The sequence below is a fragment of the Mirounga leonina genome, unplaced genomic scaffold (assembly GCF_011800145.1).
Source record: "Mirounga leonina isolate KUSES-001 unplaced genomic scaffold, KU_Mleo_1.0 Mir_125, whole genome shotgun sequence".
NCBI lineage: Eukaryota > Metazoa > Chordata > Mammalia > Carnivora > Phocidae > Mirounga > Mirounga leonina.
In genome coordinates, this window is record NW_023270305.1 from 48,770,110 (window position 1) to 48,790,905 (window position 20,796).

A 20,796-nucleotide genomic window follows, 5' to 3' on the forward strand; every position below is an offset into this window, starting at 1 on the left:
ACCCAGGCGCCCTGAAAATATCTTTTAATTCAAGGACAAACTACAGAAATTGCTTAACTGCTGGCCCCTCTCCCCTAACCTGCACCAAGACTGGAGTTCTACCTCCAACAGTTAAAAAAAAAGAAAAAAGAAAGAAAGAAAGAAAGTAGTAAACCAGCAGGGCAGGAAGACAAAAATGTGTGCAGTAATTCCTGAATGCTGGCAGATAGAGAAACTGCCTAGCTGTTCTGCCCACCCTTCCAGCTTGAGCCCCAGCTGTGGCGCTGCTCTCAGCTCCCAGCTGAGCTACACTGAAGGGAGGAGTCTCCTTGTGCCCTCCCTATTCACAACCATGCTCATTCTCTGTAGTCCAGGTGGGCTGGGAACATCCTGTAGGACTTGGTCTGTCATCTACAGTGAGCACTCCTTGACTGGGAGGGCTGACGACCACTCTGTAAATCTAGACACCTAGAAATGTCATAACTGATCACAATGAGAATTACATAGGATTTAAATGTTATTACTCTGAAACACATATTCATCAATTAAGCAACTAGATATTCTACCCAGTATTCTATTCCATCATCCTTTATTTCCCCTCCACAGGGGAGAAAACAGAAGAGTGAAGCTGTATTTGCGTTTGTCATCTTGAAAGTCCATTAGAATTTGTTTTTATTTGTAAGATAATTAGAAAGTAACAGTAGTACTAAATCAACTTTCTGGATGAGATTAAAGTAGGGCATTATCAGTCACAGCCAAATTTGCACCCGCATGTAAAAAAGAGTATTAAAATAAGGTGGGACTGTATAGCACATGAGAACAATTCTTGTCATTCTAGCAGATTAAAAAAAAAAAAAAAATACATGTCCTAGTCAAATAGCTGGCTAGTGGAAGAGGCACCCAGGTATAATGTCATCTCCCTAACTTTTCATCTGAAAGGAAACTTGGTTTTCATTCTGACATTGTGTTGCTTTCCTAAAGAGGTTTCCACGTGTAGGAGGAACCTTTTGGTTTAATACAAAAGTACCTCTACTCTGATTTTACAATGCACTGCTAAAAATAAATACCATTACAAATGACTACTTACCCATCACAAAGTATTAGTAGTTATAAGTCATTTAGAAAGAACAAATTGCAACTAAAATATGAACTAATATAACAAGGGCCATGTTTCACAGCTCTAGGGCTGCTCTGGAGCAGGAAATAGTTAAGATATAAGCCATAAGGAATGACATGGATTTTGTAACTAAAACCAGGATCTTAAGTTTTTAAAACACTTAACATAAAACTTAAGTTTTAATCCAGAATTAAAAAATACTGTCTAGCAACAATCTTTTCTAAAATCCTTCCAAAATTTCCACCAACACCTAAATATGGTCATAGAGTAAAACAGAATTATTTACGTTAAGTAGTATCTGCAAAGCTACTAAGACAGAAAAAATTATTCTTTTACCTCATATACAACAAGAGACAAAGACATACAGTTCCTACCTCATATAAAACAAAATATAATGAACGAGAACCTTGAAAAGTTACTTATCTAAACTATGAAGAAGGCAGACTTCTTGCTCTCCGTACCTGCTTCCCTTAGAGCCCTTCAAGCTCCTCTCGCTAACTCCCACCTCCCTGGTCCTTGGCCTTCTCACCACTGCCTGCTCCCATTTTCCTGGTGAACTGATTATCTATATCCTGATGACTCCCAAGTTTCTATCTCCAGCCTCAGACTTTTCTCCTGAACTTGATCTTTTACAGGTTTCCCTGCTATCTGAAAAGTAGAGCATTCATATGGAAATCTTAGGTAAAGCTCAAATGTTGTAAATCAAAGAAGCAGTTACCATTAGTTTATATGGAAAACTCAGTGTTCCCAAACCCCAAAAATAACCTCTCTTAGGCTTTTCTTGGACACATCTTGCTAATGGATGCACAAAATAAAACGAGATAAAGCACCGATGCTCACACAGTTCAAAGCTATGGCGCCTTGATGCTGAGTGTAGTTCTGGGGTACGAGTTTGGCGGGGCCACTCTTGCTGGTCTGGGTGCACGCCGCCTCTAACATTAGCTCGCTGCAAAACAAATGCTGAATGCAATTTTCGCTTCCCCCCTTTATTCATACAGGTGAAAATCCTCTTCGGGCTTCTTTCAGTTAGTGAAAACAGGTACTAATGTAGGTCTTTGGTAAAAGTGAAGTGGCATAACATGAACTTTTGAAAAGTGAGGGACACCTCTATCTCCCTGACATTTTTGACTGGATGTCTAATGAGGGCCTACCATGTCCAAAACTGAACTCCTGATCCACTCCCCTCAAATCCTGTTCTACTTACCTCAGTCTTTTTCCATCTCAGTTGATGGTAATGTCATCCTCCAGGTGCCCAAGCCACAACCTTTGGAGTCATCCCTGACTCTCCCCTCTGTTACCCATATTTAATGCATTACAAAATGCTTTGCCCCTACCTTCAAAACAGATTCAGTCTGGCCACTTCTCTTTACTTCTGCTGCTATTACCCCTAATCCTAACCATCATCATCTTTTGCCTAGATAATTGAAAGTCTTCAAACTGGTCTCTCTTCCACCCTTGCCTCCTTATGGTCTACTCACAACACAGCGGCCACAGAAACCTAAACTGGAGCATGTCCCTAACACAGAAGGGACATTTCGCTCAGAGTAAAAAAATAATTCTCTTTAAGCGCCTGCAAGGCCCTAGATCATCCTGTCCTATTATTTCCCTGACCTCATCCCCTGTTGCTCTCCCGTACTGGCTTCCTTGCTGACTCTTAATACACCAGGCTTGTTCCCATTTTAAGACCTTCACACTGCCTAGCTACTTCCTTTGTCTGGAATGCTTTTCCCCCACATATCCTGGCTGAGTCCCTTATTCTTTAAATATCACCTTCTCTCAGAAGCCTACTCTCACACCCTGTGAAAAATATAACCCCTTCACCCCCCTTAACCTGCTCTTTTCCCCTCTTTAGCATCTATTATCTTCTAACAAACCATTCAATTAACTCACTTTGTGGGTGGCAGGGGTGGGGTGGGGGTGGGGGTGGGGGGGGTGTGTCACCTGCCAGAAAAATAAGTTCCATGGCAGCAGGACTTGGTTTTGTTTACTGATATAGCCTATTTAGAAATAATGACTAGTTAGGTGCTCAGTAAACAGGATGGGGGGGGAACAATTATTTTCATTCCTTTTATCCTTAACAATGGTAAAAGAAAGAACATCTGCTATAATGTCTCATCACAGAAACACATACATACACATCCCATTTAAACACTTACCTCTACGATCTTCTCTCTGTTTTTGGTTGGGTTCATGGGAGGTTCTGTGAGTAAGATTTTACAATTTCTGGTATCTATGTTAAGTTTCTCTGGTCCAAATGTATAATCCCACAGGTGTTTCATGTCATCCCAATTTCGTACTATGCCATTTTCCATAGGGTAGTTAACTTCTAACATTGAGCGTAATTCACTTGCTTCATCACCGACCATAAGATCCTAGAAAATTATAATATCAAGGCTTTAGGCCAAATTTTTGCATAAAATATCTTCAGAAAATTACATTCTCATGATATTTTGGAAAACTTGGGAATAATTTAATTTTAATTTTTCTGGCACTTTCAGATAAAGTTCTTCATTCCACAAGTTTAAAAAATCTTTTCTTTCAAGAACAATGCCTTGGAAAGTTTAATCATGAATAATAAAAATTCTTATGTACAACGTGGGTTAAATCAATAAATGGACCTTACCTTTAATACAAATGTTTCCAAAAGAAGAGCATTAGCACAAATAAACCCCACATTTTCATATTTTGGAGGGTTTTGTATGAGGTTTCATCTGTTTCTTTTGCTCAAATGTTCAAAAAATAAGGCCTGTGATATGTGAAATAGCACATCAGGGAAAAAATCTTGTAGAAAAAGGCTCAATGCATGCAGCACAGTTCTTTGTACTAAATATTGAAATGGTAAGTGTAAATGATACGTCTTAATGTACTACAAAGCATAATGAAAGAAGTTAAAAATTAAATGATTCTTTATTATATTGTAATAATGCAGATATGCATCACATAACTTGCAAATTTCACAAATCTCTACCTGCACATGCCTCAGAATTGAAATTAAGTCTCTATATATGCCTCACCAAGATCAATGGAAATTTGTAGAGATATCAAAAATTAAAACACAGGGAAACAATTTTTAAAAATTAGCTCATGAGCAACATTTCCAACCTTAAAGTATAATACTGGAAAACTATGCTAGCACACAAGAAGCAGAGTACTCACAAGTCTTGTCTCCAAGGAGAGCATACTTAAGATGACCCACATTTGAAAAGTCAAATTTTGTATGTATAATAAGGCTAATGATGTCACAGAATTTAAGCTTATTTTAAAAGTCAGCTAGTCAAGATATTAAATAATCCTGATTTCTACATATACTGATAAATTCAACTTAAAAAAGCTATCAGAAATAGCTACTGTTTGCTATAATACCATAAATCTAAAACATGAGGAAATGAGAACATTAACATAAAATGTCTCAAAATAAGGTTTAAATATATATGAGTTTAAAACTTTTAAAAATAACAATTTAAAAAAAGATCAGAGGTAAACCAGGGTGAGGGCTCAAAAAAAGATTTCTGGAAAATCCACTGAAAGCAACAACAAAAAGGAAAAACAAAGTTAAAGCAGATGCCAGAAACGTTCACGAAAACTTCTCTGTTGCAACTAATTTCTTATAAAGTTAATTTACCACAACTTAAATATTCAAATATTTCTTAAATATTAACTGTTTAAAATCATCTGATAGGAAAATGGAAAATTAAAAATCTGCATCTGTGAATTCTAGTCAATGACATGCATATGTTGAATTACTTTAGGAGAAGTACATTGATACTTTGAAATACATCAAAAAACGAGATAGACTAATGGAGGGATGAATAAATAAATATGTAATATGTCAGTAGAGTAAATATTAATGTCAGAATCCAGGTGATGGGCGTATGGGTTTCACTGTAAAATTCGTTCTTTGCTATACGTTCTGAACATTTAATAAAAAGTTAGGGGGGAATCTATACCTGTAAGAACATACATTACTTTTAACCATTAACAAATACAAAACACAATTTTGTTACTTACTTTCCTCTAGAATGTATCATTCTATGTGTTGTACAAAGTTAATAAATTAGATAATTAGATGGCTTATATAATCAATATACATTCACAACTATAGTTCATCAAATTTACAATAAGTCTGATCTGATTTCATCAGAATATTTACTTTTATTTCCATGCAAGAATAGGGACTTACATATGTCTGACCCAATACGAACTCAAAATAAAAGCCTCATCTATCTACTTCGAGAGCATTCATACTATAAAGAATAAACTGAAAGAAACATCTGGCACTGAATATTTTACAATCCCTCTGAACAAAGAGGAAGGACAGTTAAAATGGAAAACAGGTATTAACCTATGAAATTAGTGCAAATATTCTCAAGTAGCTTCAGCACCTAATTAAAAAATTTGTATCTAAAATTTTAATTTAAAAAATCATAAAACATATAATCGTCCCTAGAACATTTCAACTTCCCAAAACTACAAATGCCAAGAGCTTTATGTAACTTGCCCTCATACCTCAGAACCTTAGATTTTTACCACCCACCTCATCCCTGGACTTCAAGCCTGAACTACCACCTGGTACCTAATAGAATGAGAAATCACAGTAACTGTCTGAGATGCTCTTTCAAAGGCATTTATCTTTTATGAAAAGCAGGCAGTGTAGATATTTGCCAAGAATTATTCTGAACAATGTCACCTCAAATTGGAAAACAGAGTGAACATACTTTAAAACCACAATTAAATCCCTAAGAAGGAAATTCCATTAAAAAAGTTTGTTAATAAACCCTACACTGTTCTCTGAAAGTATACACTCAATCTCCTTAAGATTTTAAGATTAATGCATGATCTTTTATTTAGTATAAATATAGGAATTTCCAGATTTAAATGTTTTCATTTATCCAAAAGAAAACTCCACAAAGACACTGTTACTAGTTAAAATATAAATCACTAGAAATGCCTCATCTTTGTCAAAACTGCTTATAAATAGTATTAAAAACACACAAACCTGAAAATACCCACTATTGAAGCACTTAAGGACTGTCACAGAAAAATATAAAGAAGAGTGAATTGTCTGGGATGTGCCCCGTACTTTAGTTCAAAAGAAAAAGGGGCCACACAATGGTATTTATTTAGGGGGAAGATCTGCTGTTTATGGAAAAGTCTTATAAGACTTTCATATTTTTCTTATTTATCCTCAGATAATGTTGTAAAAATCTGCTCATCAATAAAAATGGTATAGGAAACAAGTCAATCTCTTTTCCTCTTTTTTTTCTATCTATAGTTATTGGCATATTAAAGTTTTACTCAGTTTATTACACATTTGCTACCCAACTGGATGCAAATACCTACAGACTATGATAGGTAATGTTCAATTTAACATTGATCAATAAAACTGATTTGTCCAAATGTAACAACTTCACCCCAATTCTCTGGATCACACATATTCTAAATAAAGCTACTTGGTTTCTAATATTATGCACACCACATTCCATTTTAATTATAACATTCATCTACAAGAAACACAAGGAAAACAATTCAAAACTGTGTTAGTAATTAGTTCTGGTCTGGTCCATTGTATGCAATCAGGAAAGTATAGGACTTAATTAGTTGCTACCAAATTGAAGCAATGAAAAAGGTTAAAAATCAAAATACTTAAAATTAAAATATGGAATTGCCCCCCTCCCCAATACTACAGGGACACAAAACAACAACTACTGTTCCATCAAGCAAAAGTGGAAAACAAACAGAGAGCATGTGTGTAACCTCACTTACCATCTTTTTGTTATTCTACTTCAACAGGTCAAGAAAGGTGAAGAAAGAGAAGGTAGAAGTAAGAGTCAGAAAAGGCCTAAATAAAATCCTCACTGAAATTTTTAAACATACAAGCAATAGAGACAAATTAGGTAGAGGTCAGATGCAGTACTATATTTTACGGAGTTAATAATTAGGGCCAAATTAACATGGACAGTTATTACTCCTGAATGAAAATTAACTCATTAAACAATTTAAATTTCCAGTTTTTAGTCTATCACATTTCAGCTAACAAAACACAAAAGTATAAGTCAATCCACTAGGCATAGGAATTCCAAAAAGTCAAGTTTCTTTAATTCATTACTGAATTTAAGAACCTTAATTAAGGAAATTAAATAACAGAAAAGATCTAGCTGAGTAGGTAGAGGGTGAGTTTAGAGTGGTTTTTTTCTAAGCTCTAGTAGTCAAGTTAAATTTGACACAGATTTCTTTTACTATTTTCTACTGGAAGAACAAATTAACTAGAGAGACTTAAAAGATTGAGCAGATTGAACAGAACTGAGCCAACAGAACACAGAATGACAAACCATACAAGCAAATGCTACTGGGGAATTCCTTAGCAAAAATGTCTTAGGATATAGACTAGTTTCATTTCCATCACTTGGCCTTAAAAAGCAAGAAAGTGGGAGTGAAAAGATATGTAATCATTTGTGCCATGTTAGGGAATAAAATGGTTATATATGATGTATCTGTACACCTCAAAAATGTTATTATCCATAAAGTATATAAAAAAGAGACATTCTTTAAAAGCCTGATACTGACTAAAAAGTGTGACTGTCCTTATCACAAGTATCGGCTAAGTCGTTCATTTAAGATTAAATTCAATCAGAATGAAAGGCATTCACAAAAAGAGAATAAGGTATCCCCCAAATTTCCCAAAAGACCTTGAAAAAAAAATTATCATACCGAATGTCCCATTTGATTGTAAAATAACAAAACAGAGGTCAGAATCATTCACTACCTTAAGTCTTTAAAAATTTAACCCAGAACCTCAGTTTCAGTTGGCATTTGTATTCATTGTGTAACTCAATTCTCTAGTACCAAGAGCAGAGAGCTACCAAGTAGCAAATATCTCCTAGCTATTACTACCTTCCTAGATATCTCAAACAAATATCCCAAAGAGGTACACTTAACTCGTATTTCAAATGACTCATAATCTAACTGAAGTTCTGCCAAAGACTATCCAGATAGGACCAACAATGCTAGCTTGTTCACAAATAATTCAATAAAAGGGCCCCTCAATTTGACTGCATTTTTAATAATCTGATCCCTAGGCCACCTTAAGAATTTAAGTCAACTGGTGACCACTGTCCTTTTGATTATTCTATTTTTTTCTTTTAAAATATTGTAATTCCCACTTGATTTCCAATTCCTTTAATACGGAGAAAAATCTGTCATCCTTAATGTCCAGTCTCTCATGTTAAGTACAGTGAGTAGGCAATGACAACCTTCTTCCTCTCTCCTTACAGTAAGATAAATAATGCAAGGCCAACTCAAGACTTGCACTGCTTCTTCCTGTACATTATGGAAATCAGTTACTATATTAGTGAAAAAAGGAACCAATAAGATTTATAGCCTGTGTTTTCCTGACTAGTTACATTAAAAGTAGGACGATCAGGGCATGAGAAGGAAGGAAAAGTCTTAGGTCCCAAATAGACACTAACATATAATGAAAAATATATGGAACTGAAAGACATAAAAGTATCAGGCTTATTTCTTTTAAACATTATATGTAATAAGGGCTTTAAGTCTCTAATACAATATTCACATCAATATAAAAATATTAATAAGAGTTTTACTCCATTCAGAGAGCAATGGCATTTCAGTTTTTGTGTCTTCAAGTGTTGATATAAATTAAAAATATAAGATATTCTGCCTCTTTGCTCTTCATGGTATCAGATCTTAAAACTACTTAATTCAAAGAACACCCCACAAGTTTTGATCCTCATTTATCAATAAATAAAATATTACCTTGATTTCAATGTTTCCCACTTTGGTGGTTGATCTGATAATAGGTCTTCCAACCAAAGCTGGGAAGATGTGTTCTGGAAAGTTAGAGCCTGCATATCCACACTTCACAAACTGGAAGAGAACAGTAAAAGTGGGTCAGTGTCAAGGTATTTACCATGTCCATTTAAAAACAGCATCTGGAAAATACCACTTTGCATTTATACAATATTTTAAACTTTTGGTGCTTTCAAATTATCTGAAGTAGTTACCCAATCTATCTTATCCTCCTTTTATTTCCTTTATGGCATTGACTACTTAAGAGTTCATGTTTATTTACCAGTTAACTGCTTATTTAGTGCACAAGTCTCCCCACTACAGGGAATGTCTCAGGAAAGCAGGAAGCTTAAGCTGAGCAGTTCATGGTGGAGTCCAAATGCCTCAAAAAGATCTTAGCACACAGTGGTCACACAAGTGAGAAATGGACAGATTCACTCAACAAATGCTAAGAATTTTTTACAAAGAGAAATGTTAGAAACTGAACAGAACTAATGCTTCAATTCTAAAGCAGGCTTTCATTTATCTCTGGCAATTTACTTAAGCAACATTTAACCAAAGCGGGGGAGAAAATGGCATCTGGACTAGCATCACGTTAAAAAAACCATTTTGGGCATTTTTGACTGTTTACACTTTTCTATTTAGATATATGTATTTAGTAATACCAGGTAACCAGAATTTTATATTTGGATAGTGTAGTTCTCCAGTGAGGGCATAACACTGACTCTGATAATACTTTGTAAGAAACTGATACGCTAAGTGATTTAACAACTACAGTAAAACTGAAAATAGAACCAAGGGTTTTTAATTCTTGTACCAGTAATACAGTCTGTTCAGTCTTATTTTTAAGAGCAGACATTGCAAGGAAAATGCAATTCAAAACTTCAGTGTAGGAGGAGGAAGCTACAGACCAGGAAAAATAATCATAATCTCTACCCTCTTCTTTAACAAGTCTTTTTCACGTAAGTTATACTGTGTAAGGATTTTTGTGTCTACTGATGAATCTCAAGTGCCTAGAACAGTGTCTGGCACATCGGAAGTGCATACTATATCAATGATCAATAAAAATTAAAAGTTTTGCTGTTGATTTGGGAGTACAATACTAGGATTATTTTAATACAGAGAATATGTTTCATGTTGAGAAAAAGTACATTGTTTCATGGCTCCAGGCACCATACATTCTCTGAAAAGAATTAAGGAGAAAAACAGTATCTGAGTGTGACACATGACAGTAATAACAAAAAGGCTGACAGAAACTATTAACCTACCCCTTGACAGAAAGCTACTTTGTACAAGGAACTGTTTTATTTGATGGTGGTAAAACTTAGCAACAATCTTAAATTTACTGACTTTTAAGTAATCCACCAAAATATAGAATTTTCATATTTCAAAGATCTCTAACACCAACCTTGTTGGGAATGTTGATGAACCACATTTAATTTTAAATAGCCTAGAACATTCTGCCATCCAGAATTTCAAGTGAATTTCAAGTCTTTTATAAATAGAATTTTTAAAATATGTTAAAGTCATGACTTATGCAGATTAAAGCTATGAAAAATCTGTCTGAAATACCACCTGAATTCCTATCCTCTCAGTTCACATTTACATTCTAGAATCTACATAAAACATACCGCTCATATACATTTTCTTCCAAACCCACAAAACCTAGTCCTGGTCTGTTAACCTCTGAGCCACCAAGGCTAGGGTATTTTTCAGTTATAGCTACCCGTTTCTAAAACTATGATACAATTCTTACTGGATTATCTTTCAAGGCAATAGTAGGATATGATGACATAGGAATAAATTTTTTTTTTTAAGATTTTATTTATTTCGGGGCGCTGGGTGGCTCAGTTGGTTAAGCGACTGCCTTCGGCTCAGGTCATGGTCCTGGAGTCCCGGGATCGAGTCCCGCATTGGGCTCCCTGCTCGGCAGGGGGTCTGCTTCTCCCTCTGACCCTCTTCCCTCTCGTGCTCTCTCTCTATCATTCTCTCTCTCTCAAATAAATAAATAAAATCTTAAAAAAAAAAAAAAAGATTTTATTTATTTCTTTGAGAGAGAGAGAGAGAGAGAGTACGAGCAGGGGGAGCTGCAGGCAGAGGGAGAGGGAGAAGCAGGCTCCATGCTGAGCAGGGAGCCCGATGTGGGGCTGGATCCCAGGACCCTGGGATCATGACCTGAGCTGAAGGCAGGTTCTTAACCTGAGCCACCCATGTGCCCCAACCATACCCAAATTTCTATATGAATAAAATTTATCATGATCATCAGCCTAATACCAGCATTAGTCATAATTTACCTTATATCCCAAATGCAGAAAGCAGATATTAAATTCTTACATTTACCTCAAAATAATGAACAGATAAGACACTGGGTGGGTCAAAAGTGTCCATTCCAGGCTGAAAATGCTCACTTATATAGTTATAAATGTTTTTAAAGAAAATTATAGAATGAATGACTGAAAAAAGAATCAAGTTTGTAAGGGCCATCTTCAGCATATTAAATATAAGCAAATGATTTAAGACAGAAATCATATTAAAAATTGAAGGTGGGAGGACAAGCCTGGCATGGGAAATAAATCAAATCCTGGTACAGGGAGGAAGGAGGCTGTGAAGGTTGACATGCTTCCCCTCTCATTCTGAACTACACATACTCAGAAATACACAACATGGCAAATATATAAATAATCACATTTGTCAATGTTTACTGATCATAAATGTCAGATGGGTGGTTTATATCTTAAAATTCCTGTTTGAGCATATTTTAAGGGATGAAATATTTGCCAAGTGACCAAGGTAAAAAGACCTCCCTGAAATATGAGACCCCCTGAAACTATAAAAACAATTGTAAACCCACTTATTCCTCTGCTTTACAAAATAAGGAAAGTTGGCATTTAATTCAAATTAAATATTATCAATCACTTATTAATGAAATTACTTATTCAGCTTAAGCAGTGGCTTACTGGAAGTAGATGCTGCCTAGTAATCCAGCACTAGCACTCCTACAGGGTATTAGATACTCGGTCAAAATGACAAGAGCTGCACTATTTCACATTCTTTCAAATGTGAAAGCATTAATAGCTATAACAAGAATTTAATTAAAATAATCTATTTCTTAATAACATAAAATGAGGACACAATTTGGCATTTCCTTTCTTGCAAAAAGTCAGTACTTTAAAAAAAAATCTAATTCATGTGATAAAATGCAAAGAAATATTCTTTTCTAAACTACTCATTTGGTATCATTTGGTATCATTTTAACCTTGCAATACCTCCCCCAGTCTAATCATTTTAAGACTTGGACTTCGTTCTCTCATTGTGTGCAAGAAGGCTGTGTTTAAGAAATAGATTTTACCATATATAGTTTCCTCTTCTTAGCACTGTGGTTTGAACTGGCTCCCTTACTTGCCACTGAGTCATCAAATGGTAAGAACATGAACAGTATAATGTTCTTTCAAGCAAAAATGCAGAAAAAAATGCAACTACATTTGCTCTAAAAGTACCTTTCTCCCCCCAAAAAATAAACTGGGATTTATAAATTCCATTTGAGCTTATTTAATTTGTATTTTTCCTTTATTAATTTAATCTGATGGTATTGATATGCTCATTAATTTAATTACCTAGTGATTATTCTCATCTTAAGCCACAAAAGAATTTATTCTATTTCAAAGCATTTTGCAGAGTGAAGCCAAATTTGTTTTTGGTTTGTTCCTACTTCAAGGACTCCTAAATTCAACATATAAACTAGGATAAATCTGATAAAGCACGCTATAAGCAACAACAAAAGTGAGAATTATAAATGAAAGCATAATTATCCTAGCACTATAAGCTACTTTGTATCATTAGACCCTAAAAATTCTACCAGTCACACATTAAGCACAGGAGTCTTCCCTGTCAGTGAACTATCTTAATGCTGATGAGATCACCCAAGTTTGGTAGCAATACACACCAGGGGCCTGGACCCAACTCTTGAAAGACACCTAAACCTAAGCAGATCTCCAGATTTTCATCTGTCTGGCCATTTTCAGTGGCTCTATTTAGATGGAAGTGCTATTTTAGGTTTGAATGGTTATGAAGATGAAATGCATAAATTATTGGAATCAGGTAAGTTTTCCTCCTCTAAGCCACCCTAAAGAGAGACCCTGGTCTATTTGGGAGCTAATGGGGAAGAGAGGCAGGACCAACATCTGGCATGCGATCATAAGAGTCACCCACTCGGAGCATTCCAATTAGGGCCTAGTTAAAAAAAATCAATTTCTCAAATAGCCTGTAAGTCTAAAACCTAAAATGTGTAAGAGGCCAGTTGCTTTAGGGTAACAACTATTTACACAAGTTTTTAGAAATTAAATTTGAACACCTTCTGTAATATTTAGTTGTAGATAATTCAGTATAGCTTCAGGTACCTAAACAAAATCAAGAGGACTATGAAGTATAAGAAGTAAGAAATAATTTCTGTATTTAGAATCTTCTAAATTTTCAGAAATATCACAGCATTCCTAGCTACATATTACATCAGAACTGTTTCTTTATTTGAAGCCAATCATGTCTATAGAAAATCTGGATAAAATTTTAAAGTAACTAGAAATGTAACACCAAATACATAAATTTTGTTCAAATTAAGTACATTTTTCCTTTACTGATCTCTTAAGATACAAGATTCTTAAATTATGGATTAGCCATAAGCCTAATCATTAACATATAATCAGCTTTCTAACTCAGGTAAACTGACGAAATAGTAACAAAAATGAACTCATGGCTAACAATCCTATTCTAATTGAATGGAAAAACTCATACACTATAAATACAGAGCTCGTTACCCTTCAAAGAGGAGGAATCTATTGAAATATAACTGGCTCTGATTTCTAAAGAGAGTATCAGACATATTTTTTAAAACAGTTTAAATTCCATTTTTAAAGTTTAAATTTATTTAGAGGTCAATTTGAGACTACAGGGGGAATCCGGCTACTGTTTTGTTTTTTTTTTTAAGCACCTTTAACTGAGTTTTAGCTGTAAAAGTAATAAATGTTGGGCGCCTGGGTGGCTGTCATTAAGAGTCTGCCTTTGGCTTAGGTCATGATCCCAGGGTCCTAGGATGGAGCCCCGCATCAGGCTCCCTGCTCAGCAGGAAGCCTGCTTCTCCCTCTCCCTCTGCCCCTGCTTGTGTTCCCTCTCTCGCTGTGTCTCTCTCTGTCAAATAAATAAATAAAATCTTTAAAAAAAAGGTAAGAAATGTTTATAGTTAATTTGGTTTAAAGACAGTCTCACATGTTTTGTTAAAAAACAAAACAGAACACTTCCCAATAATTCAGAAAAGTCATGAAGTCTTTCCCATCTTCCCTCACTCTTATCCCCCAGGCTCACAAGTAACCGCTTCGAACATACCTCTCCCTCTGAAACTTTCATGTACAAGTCTGTGGACCCAGAACAGTCACATAAATGGGATCATTCTAAAACTTTTTTTTAACTTAACAATAAATTTTAGATATGTTTCCACAGTGGTGGATCTTTCTTTTTAAGTATCCCATTTTGTACGGATGTCCCATTATAACTCTTCTTACTATCGTGTTTTTAACTTAGTTCATATAAAACTAGTATAATTATTGCCTGTAAAAGTCTGTAGCACAGTAAGGGCAGTATTATGTCAGTAAATATCAGCTCCCTTTTTCCCCTCAACAATCCAGTTTCCAAAATGTTTTAAAGTTCAAGTAAAATCTTTTTTTTTTTTTTTTCAGGTGTACAACATAGTGATTTGACAATTCTGTTATGCTATGCTCACCACCGGTGTAGCTACCATATAATGCTATTCAATACCACTGATTATATTTCCTATGCAGTCCTTGTCATCCCTGTGATTTATTCACTCCATAACTGGAAGCCTATTTTAATTTATACGTCACATTTATGGAAAAAGAAAAGTCACAAAATATTGCAACTCCAAAATGGTTAGTAATCATTGTAATGTAGGGGGAAATGATCACTACAGAACTCATCCCAAATAAGTAACATTTCTATCTTCTAATGTGCTACTCCAAATAAGTTATTCTTTAATGGGGGCGAGGGGAGGGAGGTTTGAAAGCAACAACTTTCAAATCAGTGTTTTAGCCAGATTTTTACAATCATTTGCCTTTTTGAATCTTAAAGACTAACATGATCTGTGTTCTGCATCTAAGGGAAAAAAATGGGGGAGGGGATACCAAAATTGGTTGACTTCCCCCAAGGTCCACAATTAACACTTGGGCCTTAACGGGGTCCTAGATCTCCCAAGATCAATACAACATACTGTCTCTGCGGGGCTGCACGGAGGCCAAATTCCCAGCATGCAGAACAAAAAGTAAATGATGCTTTGCTCAACTGCCCCCCCTCCCCGCCCCAAAAACTGCGAAAGGGCTGCGGCTCGTTGCATGACAGCACTTCCCCTTTTTTTTTTTCTTTAAACCCGTTTCCTGCCTCCCTTTCGGTATCTTCAATTATACAGGAAGAGGAAGGCCTCTGGGTCTTTCTCCTTTCTACAGAACCAGTAACCCTGGGAAATGGAACCCTTATCGAACAAACCTACCCAGTCTTTCACCCCTCCAGCCCTTCAGCCCAATTGTTCCCATTGGGGCGCGGAGCCGGCCACCGTAGGGCAGCGGGCTGGATCCCCCTCCAGCGTCGGCCTTGCCCGCCGCCCTCACCCCGAGTTGCGAAGGTGGCAGGGCCGGGGAGACCAGGACTGGGCTCAGTCCGCTCCCTCCCCACGCCCGCGAAGGCCGGAAGCGCTCTCCCGCGCCCCTCGGGCCCAGGGGTGCAACCTCGGGCGCCGAGGGCCCAAGCGCCACTAGCACATCCCCGCCCGGGCATGTGGCCACGGTTTCACCGCCGGGCGCTTACCCCGGTGCCGTTGTCGCACACCACCACCTTCCTGCCCTGGCTGTCCATCGTCCGCCCGGAAGAGAGCCGCCGCCGCCGCCGCCGAACGACCTACAGCCCCTGCTGCCGGGCCCTTTCCTCTTCCTCCTCCTTCTCCACGGCCCCTCCTTCGGCCCAACTTTTTTCCCCCAACCGGAAGTCGCAGCTAAGCCCCACCCGCCATTTAAGGTACAGTCTGCACGGAAGGGGTGGGGAAATGGGAGGGAGGAGGCCGAAACTGGCAGTAGTGATATCCAATAAGAGACGGAGAAGTGTCGAGGCCCCGCCCACAACTCCGGTTTCAGCTTCGGCTCCGGCTCAGCCGTAGGGGTCACCGCCCACCCGGGTTCTTCCCCACTGCTTCTAGCTTCCGGAGCTTCGCGGGGCCTTAATGGCGGCAGATCTAGTGGACGTTGCGGCCAAAGGCGCTGTAGGAGTTGAAGGGCCCGCTTACCCGTCTGCAAAAGGGACAGGGAGGTGAAGGACACCGAATCTGTGCGAGATGGCAGTGGAATGTGGGGAGAGGAGACAGCCTGTAGGGTGGAAAGCGGGGGAAAGAAACCTCGACATCCACGCTGACCCCACTGTTGAACATAGGTTGGTGTGTCATTGCTTCCAGGCCTCTTCAGGGATCAGAGCTGGGATGGATAGACACACATGAAGTCATGCGTTTATACCGATACCTCCAATTCCAGCCCAACTCTTTTTTGCCCAATTTGCCCTTAGTCAAGTGAGCGGGAGTGAGCGCCTACCTTTTCAGCCCCCTCGCTCACCACTTCCCTTCCAGCAGCACCATGTTGCTTCACACCTCTTCACTGTATGTACGTGTTTGAACCCAGAGTCTTGGCCTTGAAATCAGACAACCCTAGTTTCAAATATGGCCCTGCCACTCAAGAATTCTGTGATTTGGATTTATCCTTGCCTATGCATAAGAATACTAACCTCTAGTTCTATGGGTGGTTGTGAGGATAAAATTCTGTGCATAGAGTAAGTATCTATTCAGTGGTAGCTATTGATTATTATTTACATACATTTAAATGTATAATTCTTTCTACCTATAATGGCTCTCCTTTTTTTTTAATCGATCAAGAGACTTCTGCTCATGCTCTAAGACCCAGTTGTCACATCTATGAAGGCTTTGCAATAACCTTCAAGATGCTCTTTACTCTCTTTCTTCACTAATTAGTTTACCATGGATATATGAATAATATTATTGTGCTTATGACATTCAACAAATATTGGATGAGTGATATTAAAATTTATCTTGAAAAAATACCAACATTTTTGAGAGGTGAGAACTAGAATTGTGCCCTTCACATGGCTGTACGTGTGCAGTGACTAGAATAAAACTTGGATCATGAACCCCTCAGTCCAGTATTGTAAGACTAGGCTACCTCTCAGTTTTCATTTTGTTCTTTTATTAGACCAGTGGTTTTCAAACCTTTATAAAGGCATAGGTGGCTTTATTACAATTTAATCTTTTTTTAAAAAAATTATTAATTTATTTTAGAGAAAGAGTCCTGGAGCATGGGGGGCAGGCAGAGGGAGAGAGAGAATCCTTAAGCAGACTCTCTGCTGAGTGTGGAGCCTGATGCAGGCAGGGCTCAATCCCAGGACCCTAAGATCATGACCTGAGTCAAAATCAAGAGCCCACCATTTAACTGACTGAGCCACCCAGGTGTGCCCCTCAAATTTAATCTTATATGGAACCTCAACATATAAAATAGACTAAAGCTGCCATAGTAGTTGAAAGTTTGAGAAATTAGGATGGATAGGAGGCCTCAGGGAAATATGTCTTCTCTGCACCTGCTTCAGTAGTTGTTGAGGTACCTCAGTCTGCTGAACAGTGCATTAGTTCATAAACTGCACATCTTCCTTTTGTGGCCCCAGTGCCTGGCACTGTACAATTTTCCTTGAAGTATATTTATTTGGTCTCAGCACACTGAACTCAAGCATTGCTGTGTCCTTTTATTTTTCCTCTCTATGAAATTAAGTTTCATACTTTCTTTTTTACTTTTTAAGAAATTACATTTTTTGTTTTTTTCCATTATAAAAACAGCATATGCAGATGATAGAAAATATCAACATCTATTCATTGTACTAATGAAAATGCAGCAAACCCTTGATTATGCAAATTCAGATGCAGTACTATTGGTGACAGGCTCCTGCCTTCTATACCAGGCAAGACCTGGTCATTTCACTTTCCTCAAAATAATCTGATCACACATTTTAGGCGATTATTTTGGGGGAGGAGGGTTGGGAGACTTCATTTCTATTCCTCTGTCATGGTTTTATGTATATTATTCCACATAAAAATCTTGCTATGTAGATATCCCCATTTTACACATGAGAAATGAGGGCTTTAAAAAAATTAAGTCTAGTAAGGTCATAGGATATGAGGTCTACATAACAGAAATCAATATATTGTTACATGTCATTAGTGAACAATCTGAAAATGAAAGAACATCAGAAAAATCCAAATAAATTTAATGCAAGACCTATATACTGAAAACTACAAAACACTGCTGAGAGAAATCAAAGAAGATCTAGATAAGTAAACATACCATGTTCATGGATTCAACACTCATTATTAAAATGACAGTTCTCTTCAAATTGATCTATAAATTCCAATGTAATCTCTATCAAAACCCCAGCAGGTTTTTTTCTTTTTAGAAATTGACAAGTTTGATCCTAAAAATTATATAGAAATGCAGAAGAGCCAGAATAGCCAAAATAATTTTGAAAAAGAAAAGCAAAATTGGCAGACTTCCACTGATTTCAAACCTTATTATAAAGCTACAGTAATGAAGACAGTATGATAATGTCATAAGGATGGACATATAGATCAATGGTACAGAATAGACAGCACAGAAATAAACTTATATTTATGGTCAATTGATTTTCAACAAATCTGGTAAAAAAAATTCAATGGGGAAAGGGTAATCTTTTTTTAAACAAATAGTACTTGGACAACTGGATATTCTTATATGTGGAGGGAAAAAAAGAACTTTGATCCTTACCTCACGCTAAACACAAAAATTAATTCAAATGGATCATAAATTTAAATTTAGAAGAGCTGGGGAGCCTGGCTGGCTCAGCTGGAAGAGCATGGAACACTTGATCTTGGGGTTGTGAGTTTGAGCCCCACATTAGGTGTAGAGATTACTTAAAAAATCTTTAGAAAATTAAAAGATAAAAATAAATAAATTTAGAAGAGCTAAAACCATAAATTCTGGAAAAAAAGACAAAAATCTTTTGATGTTGAGTTAAGCAAAGATTGCTTAGATATGACACCAAAATCATGATTCAAAAAAGAAAAAAATGATAAATTGGACTTAACAGAAATTTAAAACTTTCAATTCATGTATTAAGAAAACCAAAAGACAAAAGATTTTTGCAAATTACATATCCAACAAAGAACTTGTCTCCAGAATAAATTAAGAACACATAACAATAATAAGACAAATTACCTAATATTAAAGGGGGTGAAAAATTTGAATAGACATTTCACCCAAAAAGTTTTATGAATGGCTAATAAGCACATGGAAAGATACTCAACATCATTAATCATTAGGGAAATACAAATTAAAATCATAATGAGAGTGGTGGCCTGCAGGCAGCAAGGCCATGGGTGGCCTGGGGCTTGTGCTCCTCTGCTAGGCTGGCAATGCAGGGCCCCCTAGGCACTCCAGCTGGGACTGCCACGCAGGCTGCCCTCAAGGCTGGTGGGAACTGCAAGGCAAGAGGCTTGCACTCCTGCACAGTTTTGGCATTTTCTTGCGAGGGCTGCTACGTGCAGTGGCCTTCAGCATGTTGATGCTCAAACCAAAGAACCAAATCATGAAAGACGTCCCTTTTGAGGATATGGTTTTTAGACACTTCCAAACAAGTTATAGGAATGTTGTTCATCCACTTTGCAAATGTGTACCTAGCAGATCTCATCGAAGAGGTCCCTTGTTCACATCACCTTCCTCTTGGGACACAACTTTTGGCAAGTTGCTCATCTATGTGGGCGTACAGGCCATGAGCATCTTGGTCGAGTAGTAGCAGTGGGAGCCCCTGTGTTTGGATGAATGTGGAGACCTTCTGCAGTGTGTAGCCCAGGTCCAGCAGTGTGCTTTTACATCTTGGTCATGATTTTTGAAAAGTCTGTCACCTTCACTGTCCTCTTCATACTTCAGTGGAAAAAGGTGGCCCATTGAGCCATTGAAAACCCAGATCTGAAAGTAGCCATCGTCCTGCTGATCGCCCTCTTCTTTGTCAATGCTTTAATGTTTTGGATAGTGGACTACATTCCTAAATTCTTCAGCAGGTCCACTTGAAGAACAAATGCCATCTTTTACAAAACCACGGTATCATTATATCTAGGAAAAATAAGCAGTAATTCCATATCATCTAACATCCAGTCCATATTTGTATTTCCCCAGTTGTCCCTACCACGTTTATAGCTGTTTTTCTTCCTAAACCAAGATCCAATCAAGGTTCAGAGATTGTGTTTGTTGTTATGTCTCTCTCTTTTTTAAAAAAGATTTATTTAGTTAGTTAGTTGAGAGAGAGAGCACAAGTGGGAGGAGCAGAGGGAGAGAGAATCTCAAGCAGACCCCATGCTGAACATGGAGCCTTGGGTGGGCTCCCATGAGATCATGACCTAAGCAGAAACTAAGCATAGATGCTCAACTGACTGAGCCACCCCAGCACCCCTTGTTAATCTCTTTAATCTCTTAATCTAGAATAGTCATCCCACTTTTTTTTCATGGCATTAACTTTTTGAAGAGTTCAGATCATTTGGCTATAGAAATGTTCCATGTCCTGGATTTGTATGATTGCTTTCTTGTGGTTGGTTACATTTTTAAGTGATGTTTATGCATAATGTTGTTATGGCATTTGATGGTACTATAGACAGGATGTGTTACATGGACATCCTTTGCTTTTGATAATATAAAATTAACATTGAATTGATATCGGAACCAAGCAAAAATCTTGCAATACTATAAATAATGTTATTGCCTTGA

The 20,796-nt window shown here is 37.2% G+C and overlaps 1 protein-coding gene and 1 pseudogene across 2 annotated transcripts in view; one reads left to right on the forward strand and one right to left on the reverse strand.

The window, feature by feature from the left end:
• ACTR2 (actin related protein 2) overlaps positions 1-15,961 on the reverse strand; it is a 37,423-nt gene extending 21,462 nt beyond the window's left edge. The window contains exons 1-4 of one of the 2 annotated variants that reach the window (XM_035001411.1): positions 15,767-15,961; positions 8,870-8,980; positions 6,860-6,874; positions 3,253-3,468 (exon numbers count right to left, since the gene is read on the reverse strand). In XM_035001411.1, the coding sequence (XP_034857302.1) occupies positions 3,253-3,468; positions 6,860-6,874; positions 8,870-8,980; positions 15,767-15,814 (390 nt within the window). In that variant the 5' untranslated portion in view covers positions 15,815-15,961. The remainder of the gene's footprint in view (positions 1-3,252; positions 3,469-6,859; positions 6,875-8,869; positions 8,981-15,766) is intronic. The other variant, XM_035001413.1, reaches the window with a different exon arrangement.
• Positions 15,962-16,175: 214 nt separating this feature from the next.
• On the forward strand, positions 16,176-20,106 carry LOC118007554 (annotated as a pseudogene).
• Positions 20,107-20,796: the final 690 nt, after the last annotated feature.